The sequence below is a fragment of the Diabrotica undecimpunctata genome, chromosome 7 (genome assembly GCF_040954645.1).
Source record: "Diabrotica undecimpunctata isolate CICGRU chromosome 7, icDiaUnde3, whole genome shotgun sequence".
Classification (NCBI taxonomy): domain Eukaryota; kingdom Metazoa; phylum Arthropoda; class Insecta; order Coleoptera; family Chrysomelidae; genus Diabrotica; species Diabrotica undecimpunctata.
Window position 1 is genome coordinate 27489604 of NC_092809.1, and position 11011 is coordinate 27500614.

The 11011-nt window shown below is 31.3% G+C and overlaps 1 protein-coding gene across 1 annotated transcript; it reads left to right on the forward strand.

The window, feature by feature from the left end:
• Nucleotides 1-1928: 1928 nt before the first annotated feature.
• Nucleotides 1929-10346, forward strand: LOC140446214 (uncharacterized protein C3orf38 homolog). Its single transcript, XM_072538754.1, has 2 exons — nucleotides 1929-2144; nucleotides 9589-10346. Exons 1-2 carry the CDS (start codon nucleotides 2027-2029, stop codon nucleotides 10317-10319), a joined length of 849 nt encoding a protein of 282 aa, XP_072394855.1. The 5' UTR covers nucleotides 1929-2026; the 3' UTR covers nucleotides 10320-10346.
• Nucleotides 10347-11011: the final 665 nt, after the last annotated feature.

Genomic DNA, 11011 nt, shown 5'->3' on the forward strand with positions numbered 1-11011 from the left:
GAGAAGTAAAGCGCCACAACTTGGCCCTCCAAAGAATTTAAACCCGGCGTACTAATACAGCAAATGTCAATTATCAGAAGGCAATTGTAAGACCTAACAATACCCAGACAAATAGCAGAATTACTAAACCAAGTACGGAAGTGAAGCACCAGAGAGACCTGGGCTGCCTGTCACGGCAGGGAAGGAATCAGAATGCATCCTCAGCGGGTTTTACCAGCTGTTCAGTACGCCACTACACCCATGATACTATGAATAACAAGATAGGATCTTCATGTAGCACAAAATCGGTCGTGTTCGCGCATGCCGTCATTGGAGACCAGAATTTGAATTATTGTTAAAGTTAAATGGGATTTTTATGCATTCTGTGATGAAATTATTCGATTAGCAAAATAATAATATTAAAAAAAGGTTTAATAATTACAATAATCGTACACAAAAGGATATTTCCAAACTATTTATTAAAGATTATTTATTGACACATACAAAAAACTGACATTACGAACGTACAGGTCTCCAATTACGTCACGACTTATGCGCAATATCTTATCTTCTTAATCATAGTATCATGACTACACCCACCAAGAAAGCGCCACACGTTAGGCACACCTATAGGACCTAAAGCCGCAGCAATGATGACCCCGGTGGAACCACAGCCAGGAAACAATTCCGACTTGGCAAAAATCGGCCCGAGAGAACTAGTAGAAAATATGCTTCTAGAAAGACTTATCGAGAACTTGTAATATTTTTATGTGGCCATACTTTTGAAACAGTATGATTTTTTTTAGCCAGGTTTCATCTAAATAGAAAATGCATCTTCCTGCTAATCTAAATCTTTTTATCTTTCTCAAATATTGACTTTGCTAACAAACAATCTCTTCTGTATCGTTCAATATAGGTTTTTTTCTTTGATTTTCATAGCAAAAAACTGATTTCCTTGAGTAATTTCCAAAACTTATCTTGGCCAAACTAAGGAAAATTATTATCGCTTATTGCCTTTAATATTTTATTCATTGTAGGAATCTCTTTGTTTAAATAGAACAAATGAACTTTTTCTCCGAAGGACGTTTCTATGAAAGTTATAAATTTCCATTGGTTATTTTTCTTCATGTCTCTTTGACTCAGTAATCTTGTCTTGTTTTCTTCCTCTTAGAGATGAGTAGATGGTTCTTTCGCTAACACCTGTCAAACTGGAGCACATAATAACTTCATTATTCCGTCATCAAATTCGTCAAAGTCATTAATAACAGATTATCCCCTAATGAGACAAAGTGTTGTCACAGAATAAATAGCAATTAATATTTATTATTTAATTTAATTATTAGTTTATTATTCTGTGGTATTGTATGAATGTACTAGTATAGATATGTTTTATAAATCCAAAAAAATTGTACTAATATTAAAAGACAGAAGTTGCTTCATAAAAAAAATTAAAGAACAAAAAGAAAATTCAGATAATTATCTGCCTAGATGCAACTTTTACCAAATTTGTGATTTTTATTTTCTTATTATTATTAGTTTTGAGTTTTGAATTTAATGGGGTCCTTTTTTAAAGTAGATATATGTAATTACATATACAAATTAATACATAATTCGTAATTTTTCATAAAAATACCATCCCTTATGCTGTTTATGTTAAATTTCTACTGTCTCAACTGCGAAATACGTACTTGTGAAAAGCATCAGTTTAAAATGTTAAGTACCATAGTTATTTTGCACTGTAATATTGGTTGCCTATATGCTAATCGTAATATTTATTATTTTATTTTAGAATATCTTTATTTCTCATATTATGTAATTAGCTATTTGTCGACTGTTTATGGTAGGGCTTCATTAATTTGAATGTTTATTAATAGGATGCCAATTTTATTTTCATTCCTTGACTATAAGTCAATAAGAAAAAGGGCCAATTCGTTTAAAACCGACATTTTAATTGACATGACATAGAGTTAACCTATATCAATGTTTTGGTTGTATTGTGAAAAATAAATATGTAATATTTTTTCCTAATTTAACATAAATTTTAATTATGGCAAATAATTCTGAAACAGGAATTATAGATTTACTATCTAAGTTGGATGAAGATAACTTACTATCTCTTGTAAGAACTGTTACTCAAGGACTCTTAAGAATAAATTCCAAAGATGGTAAGTTTTTCTTTTGGGATTGTTTTCTATAATGGACTTTTAATTTATGTATTTATTTATGGAAGAACCCCTTTTTATAAATCAATTTCAAATATAAATATGCATAACCCTAAACTAAATATGTTGAACAATAAGCAACACAATAAACAGCCGAAACATATTTATAAATAACTAAGTATATCATGAAAATGAATACAGTGAAAACAAAAATATGGGATGTACAAATAATTTATAGCTTATTGACTCATATGGTTAAAAACATGCAAAGATATTCAAGTAATACCTACACCCTTGTTACTGAATCCATTGGCAAGTTGGGAGAGAAGTGCCACTGGACTATAAAAACCATAGTTAGTGCTGTGATATGGAACATCAAACAAGCAAGTATTTCTGGTAACCCTATTAGATATTTTAAAGCCAAAGCAGAGCTGTTTTCCTTTAAAATATCTAATAAGAATCAAATCTTCATAAGCAACGGCTTCCTCAATTTATATGATATAAACCATAGAAATGTTCAACTTTTTCAATAACATTAACATGAATTTGGTAGATCAAAGACCATACATTAGAGGCATAATGTAAAGTTGAGCTAACCAATGCATTATACACTATCTTTGTCAAATTAATGGATAGATCCCTTGAATTACGTAAAACAAAACTAAGTATTTGAAGAGCTAGAACTTTACTAGTAGCTGAATTATAATGGCGATTAAAAGATACCTGCTAATCAAAGAAATTTCCCTTCTTCATCATATTTATTCGCTTTATTGATGTATTGCAAAGCTGTCAATTGAAGACTATTGGGACTCTAGATGTAGAAAATCTAATACAGGACATTTACCTATATTCAAACTCATTCCATTAACTATTGACCAATTCTGAAGAGCAACTACATCCTTATTGAAATTATACAGTCATTGACAGTATTTACCCTTGTATATAACTTAAGATCATCTGCAAATAATAAAAATTTGGAAAACTGAAAATCCTTACCAATCCAGGTGAGATCTCTGAGGAACACCAGAATGAGCTGAAATGGGCTTAAGTACCTTAAGTAGATATACTTAATTTTAACTATTTGACTTCTGTTACTAAGGCAACTTCTATCTAATTCTATCTAATTTACTGATAACAGCAGCATGATTTATACCTCTTCTTCAAGTTCTGCTCCTATCAGAGATTGTAAATCATTCTGGCAATTATAATTTTGTAGGTTTCTCATTATGTTTCTTCTGCCCTTGATTTTGCCCTACATTATATTTCTTAATAGTTCATATTTTTCACCTATCATGGTGTGCCCAAGTATTCCAAGTTCCTGATTTTTATTGAATTTAAAACTTTTCTTTGTTTTCCTAGTTGTTTGAGAACTTGTGCATTTGTTTTGTTATCCATCCATGATAATTTCAAAATACGCCAGTAACACCACATTTCGAATGGCTCGAGATTTATAATGTTTGATTTTTTTTGTGTCCAGGCCTTAACCCCATACAAAATGGTGAAGAAAATATAACAACGGAGCATTCTTATCCTAAGCGTTATATTATTGCGATTACAGAAAAGTTTTCTCATTCTGTTAAAAGTTGACAATGCAATTACTTATTCTATCAATGATTTTGTTGAAATCAGTATAAATAGCATACACTTGACTGCCACTCTCTATTGAATTAATTATATTATTTTGTAATAACAAGAGATTAGTTACTGTGGACCTACCAGTGACAAAACCATGCTGCTAATCAATGATGATATTCTTACAATGTCAAGAAAAAATTTTTGTCACAAATAGTTCAAACAACTTGAGGACCACACTTATCTTGCTGATAGGATGGTAGTTTTTAACATTAGACTTGTCTCTGGATTTATATTTCTACTAGTGTGGCAAAATTGTTTTTCCATTTTTTGGAAAAAATTCCAGTTACAAGTGACTGATTAAACAACATGCAAATGGCTTTACTCAAAGTATAAACACACCTTATGAAAAAATGAGAGGGGATCTTATCAGGTTGTAGTTCAAGTTATCTTTTAAACTTTGAATATCTGAGAATACCTCTGAAAGAGTTATATTGAATGTTAACAGCAGCTAAATGATCAGAATCAAAAAGGTTACAACATTCAGGTCTTCATGAGTGTAAAAAGAAGAAAAGTGAGATACAAAATGGTTAGCGAATGCAGATCCAATATCACAGCACTTATTGTATAAAAAAAATTATTGGGGATACCATAGTCTTTTGTTGGACATCATAAAGAATATTTTGATCCAAACGAGCAACATAAGCTTTATAACACCATTTTGTCAACCTTCTTTTTTTTTAATATGCTACGTTTGCGATCGGGAGGATATCATCAAGGGAAGCTAGAAGAAACAAACTTTTTAATGGGAACAAAATTTGCAATACCATTATTCAATATCTGATAAAAAAAATTATTTTAATTTTTTATTCAATATTATTACCTACAATAATTAAATCCCAATTGACAAGTCCAAAATAATTACTAAGAGCACAATACTCAGCATTTTTAAAGTCCAAGTATGATTGATTGTATAAGAGTGGGTTAAAAGTAGTACCTAAATTAATATCACATTCAATTGCAGTGTGATGAAAATTATTCTACATTATTAAATTAGAGGCTTCAACTATAGTTACTAACTGAGGATGATTAAAAAATAATAAATCTACGAATGCATTATGAGAGTTATGTATTGGTAAACCATCTTCATCAGGCGAAGTCCACAAAGCCAAATGCAAATTATAATCTCCAAATAAGTAGAGCGATGAATCACTGTTCTGTGTGGCAATATTTTCAATCATAGTACTGTGGGCCAAATAGATGTTAATGTCAGACCTTGATGGAATATAAGTTGCACCCAAGATGATAGTATGTATATTGAAGGAAAAGGCTAGGAGATACATTTAATCCTGTTCTCTTTCTGTGTTATTGATGAACAATTAATGAATATAGTAATATCCTGATTTCTAATTCTGTTCTGTTTACCAAAGTTAGACTAATTTTTAAATTAGGAGATAATAGCATGTATTCCTTAACATATGAACAATTACAACCAGGTTATCATGACCATAACAAATCTTTATTAGAAACAAACATCAAGGGGTTAGAGTTTCATTTTCAAGAGCGAGTCTTTCATCAGGGTTGTATACATTCCAAGGACCAAGAAGAAGATAGTATACAAAGACTAGTCCACACATTTAACACAAGAGCAAAAGAATTTAATATGATAATCTCAACTCAGAAAACCAAATGAATAGTAATCAGAAAGGAACTAACCCGGTATAAATTAGAAATTGATGGCATCTGCATAAGTAATGGAAATAAAATACCTTGGTATCACAATGTCTAGCCATGGAGACCTGGCAATATGTGGCAAAACCAAAATATAAACACTGAGATGAAGAAGTCAAAAATAAAGCATTTATAAGACTAATAATGATGTGTGTGATGATGTTAAACCCCAAAATTAGGTAAAAATATAGAAAAAACTGTTTTCTTTGTAAATTGTAGAAAGCACAGATTGAGGTCAATCTGAATTTTGGTTTCAAATAAGTAGAAATCTTCGGATTTTTACTTTTTACTTTATTGTTAGATGTCCCTGTATGCATCTTCAGGAAGTTATTTCAATATTACTTCCTTTGACAGAAAAGATTTCACGTTTAGGACTTCCTACTTAGGCGCTCTGATGAGTCCTGAAGGGATAAAATATATATAAGCTAATTGTAGAGGCACTATATGTGAAATCAAATTTTAACTGTCATTTCTAGATCTTTATATATTCGTATTTTGAGTATTAGAAACCAGTTTGTGAAAGGTTCTTCTTATTTAGATGAAACAATATGATGTCGAATGCAATTTTAGATTCCCCATGTCAGTTTATTCATCGTCAGTTTGCTTTGTAAATCGTAGAAGGCATATTTAGTTGAGAGAATCTGGATTTTGGTTTCGAACAAGTAGAAATCTTTGGATTTTTACTGTTTGCTCTAGGTAAAACTAGTTTTCCTTGGAATGGATATATTGCTTATTATCCCAATTGGCTGGAATACTTCTTGATTTATCCGGGTCATTGGAGAACTATCCAATGTCAAATGGATAAAGCAGTACATTTTAGACTATTTACTATTTAATTTTATTTGCTTTCTTTTCTTTATTAAGATTCTACTATACAATTATTTTGAAAAAAATATAACTAAGCATTGAGAATCTGATATAAATAAGAACAATAAAAATTGTTACTTAAATTAGAAACAGTTATTTATTTGAAGAGGATAAGTTAAAATGACATTTTGAGTTACATAATACCCCAGTTAATTTACAACGACATTTACTTAATTGTACTTCATGTTAATTTAAAATGGCATCTTTTATAATCATGACCACCATATACTGACTACTAGCAATTTGGCGTAAAAATTTTCTTCCAGGTAAAACTTTGTGAATGTCAAGGAGTTTATAGTTAACATTACTTAGATAAACTGATTTCTTGAAAACATTTCTTCAACTGTCCATCTAAAAACATCAAAACAGCAAAAAACAGCATTTAAAAAACAATATTGAATATAATAATTTATATACATACTGACGACCGGTATGTTACCTATAATAGCGGGGGAAGGGAAAGTCAGATCGATTTTGTGCTGTGTATAAGTCAGCTAAAAGAGGTTATCAACTGTAAAGTGATAAAGGGTGGGTGTGTAGCTAGTCAACACCGACCGGTGATAGTGGATACAGAGATAAAGGTGAGGCGGAAAAGAAAATTGTAGGACACCAGAAAGTAAAGTGGTGGAAGTTAAAGGATAAGGATTTGGCAATAGTCTTTAAGAGTAGAGTGCTGGAAGAGCTTTAGAAAAAAGATACAGTCAATGACAGGTGGGAAGCCAATAGTAAAGTTGTGGTACGAGTGAGAGAGGAAGTGGTAGGAAAAACATCTGGTAAAGGGCCTCCTAGAGACAATGAAACTTGGTAGTGGAACGATGAAGTGCAACAGAAGGTTAGAGAGAAGAAAGAGGATAGAAAGAGGTATGACAGGTCTTAAAGACAAGAACATAAGGATATATACAAGGTAGCAAAGAGGGAAGCAAAGTAACTACTGCTAATGAAAGATCGTCTGCACAGCTGTATGAAGAATTGGAAATACCCGAGGGGATGAAAAGGTTATACAGTATTGCTAAAGCAAGGGACATCAAAGGACTTGACCCACGTGCGGCAGATTAAGAATATGGATTGAATAGTGTTACAAACCGAGTTTGACATAAAGGAAAGATGGTATGAGTACTTTAAAAAATTTGCTAAATGAAAAAAACCAGAGGAGACACAGAGAATGCGAGATTCCAAATGAGAATGTAATACTGGGGATAGCAAGAGATGAAGTTGTCGAGGCGTTAAATAGGATGCAGAATGGTAAGGCAGTAGGACCTGATGGAATACCTGTTAGGTTTGGAAGGCTCTAGGTGAGGAATGGGTTGATATTTGTGGCAAATGATGAGTGGGATATATGAGAAAGAAAGGATGCCCAATGCATGGAAGGAGAGTGTGATGGTATCATTGTATGAAGATAAAGGGGACATTCAGGAATGTAAGAACTATAGAGGGATAAAGTTAATGTCGCAGGCAATGAAAATTTGGGAGAGAACTGTAGAGCGCAATAGAAGAGAGAAATAAATAAATAAAATGTAACATGGAAGGTATGTAGAAGTACACACCAAAGAGAAAAAAAATTCAATAATCACATAAGTATAATGTGACAGACCAAAGTGGTGAAAATGTCAAGAGATAAATCACCAAACGGTAGAAGAAGCCGATTCTCGATTGGTCTGTTAAGCATTTCTAATTGGTCTTCTGTTGTTTCTCTACTTTTCTTAAACATAACTGTTTGTGTCTTATCTGGGTTTAAACACACACATGCATGTTGTTCGCATGCGCACACACTACTTTATAAACAATATATAACTGATTATATTGGATTTGTATTTTAAAAATATTTACTAGATTTTTTTATCTTGATAGTATCTTTTAATTCTGTTCAGAAAAACCATAAAGTATGGCAATGTTTTTATGTGAATTGGTAGAATTGTTATTCTTATATTTGTGAAGCATTAGTAATGATAAAGCTTCTCTTTCTAATTAGAGAATCTAAAATGTCTTTTACTGTTCTCAAATTTTCAGAATTATATTGTTGGCTAGAAAATTTAATTGATGTGTTTGTTTGACTAAATACAATTTCTTCTTTTATGTGATATAGGTGTTTTTGTGTTAAAATTTAAATATCTTCCTGCTCAAACATCGGTTGTAAACCAGTTGAGAAGAGTCAAGAAATGGAATTCTGTTATTATTTTCTATTTAACACGTTAAGCCCCAAAGCATTCGTCTAAAAGCAAACGTACTGTGGCAACGTTTAAACACAATAATACTATGGACCAAATTGTATGCACGGTCCGTAGTAAAACATGCTGTGTCCCAGTTTGGTTCACATGGAGCTATACGTGTTAAGGAGTACATTGAATTTTATTATGAAATATATTGTATATATGCTTTCGAGATGCAACCGTTACATGGGCCACGCCGAATGCATGTTCGTAACAATATTAAATATTTTAAGAATATAGTCAACTTATACAATTTAGATATGACAAATGTTTCCAATTCTTTAATTCCTAAGTTTACAATGGTTGCCGAAATTGATGAACCCATGTCTACTCTGCAAATCTGAGATTAGTATTCATTTTCATGTTGAAAAAATTTAAATCTGGGACAAAATTCAAGAAATCTTCAAGAAAGAGTAGTCTTTGATGTCGTTCCTTTTTTTCTACGCATTGTAAGGCTATTTCAATGTGATTGAACAGAAATGGAATAAATAATAATATTGAAAGGGCGGGTGGAATAATACCGGGCAGTCTTTCTTTTACTGCAGCCAATTATACGTCTTCGATGGGTGTAACCTTCTTGCTCAAGTTTTAGTGTTAACGATTACTTACGTAGCGAGGATCGACTTTTTTACGTGCCTCTGTAGCATGTCGGCGGCTCAGCTAAATTAAAAAATGTCTGGTGTTTATGCCGGGATCGAACCTGGACCGTCCAATTTGGTAAGCCAGTACCTAGCCTCTAATCTATGCAGTCTTTGTACTTGTATTGCAAATAAGTCAAAGAAAATTAATTCACATATGACTTAAATATAGAAACATGTATTGAAAACTAAGTATCATCTTTAAATTAAACTACAACTTACAACAACGAAATAAGTCGAAAGAAAAGTGTATCTAACTATACTCAAAAATTTGAAAACCAATATATACTTCTTGTCCTAATCACTCACCTAATGGAAATTTATCCAAAAATAATTTCGTGTTTATATCACTAATAATGTATTACAACAAATAAATTTAAGAAATATCTGCATATTATAATAAAAAAATAATTTATTTATTTATTTTTGTAGATGCTATAAAAGCTATTTTGAAACATTCACCTGATACTTTAAGCATATTAAGAAGGAAATCAGTAACCAGGGAAGTTTTGTTTTCGTATTTGGATGAAAAAGATATAGTTATGAAGATACCTATAACTAAAAATGAATTAATTGACAAAATTATGGAATTTTGGAATATCAAAAGTGCTGATATAACTACAGTCAGTTATCGAAGTAACGAAGAAACAATAAATGAAATTAAACCAAAAGAAGACAGTAATAGTATATCAGCTTTAGCAGAAAAGTTTGCAGGTTGGTTCTATTCTCTAATGAATGACGAAGGTGTTGGAGCTGAGCATTTTTATTCAGATGCGAAAATGAAAATTAATCTTCATTCAAATAATGACTGTGACACTACCGTTGTTGAAGACGATCCAGATAGTTTGGCTCAAGCATTATTTAGAATTAAGTTACAACATGGTATTTTTTTCAATCCAAATATTAGTAGAGAGGGTACCCAAGGAAGAATGGATCCCCACGGATTGGTCATAGTTTTAGTTTGTGGCACACTCCATGTGCAAAAGACATGTGTAGGTGTTTTTGAACAGGTATTTTCTCTAGCTAGAGATCCTTTTTGTGATAACAATTGGAAAATTAAAAACTCTGAATTGAACTTACGAAGTAAAAGTGCGGTAATAGGACAACCACGTTTGTGTGAAAGTGAATTAACCTCGAATTTATTATCTCTTCCTTCTAGCTAAAGTTATTAAAAATATTATAGAAACTGACCTTTATTTATTTGTTATTGTAACATTAAAAACCAAACCCATATTGATGGTTCTTATTTCTGATTCAATAATTTCTTTTCTAGATATGTAAGGATGAAGAATAAGCACTTTCTGAAAATAAAGTATCTATTTTCCGAAGAAAGCTCATTAAAGGTCCCCATAGACGTGCCGGTGTACTTGAACAACATATATTCATAAATTTATGGCACAAGAATACTGGAGCATATACTGGGAATACTTGCTCTATTTAATTAATAGAGCAATAATACAATAATTTAATATTTAATTTAATAAATACAATAAAAGTTACAGTTAAAAAAACATTCAGAGCTTTTTAAATTTATACAAACATTAAAAAGTCACAAAAATGTTACAATATGTTAACAAGAACAGTATAATATAATACAATAATTCTATTCTATCGCTGATGTACGATATATCGAAACATGAAGCCAGGAGAAAAAGTAACTTGTTTTAATTGAGCTTAGTGAAACAATTTAAAAAAAAAATATTTTTATTGAAAAAAGCATGGAAAGTTAACTTTATTGTTGGAGACACCAAAGTAATTAAAAAAAGCGTATATTTTTGACAGATAGGGATCTACTACTCCGAAGAGCAAAACAAAAAATAATATAGCTTGGGAAACAGTCTTTGTGCGAAAAATC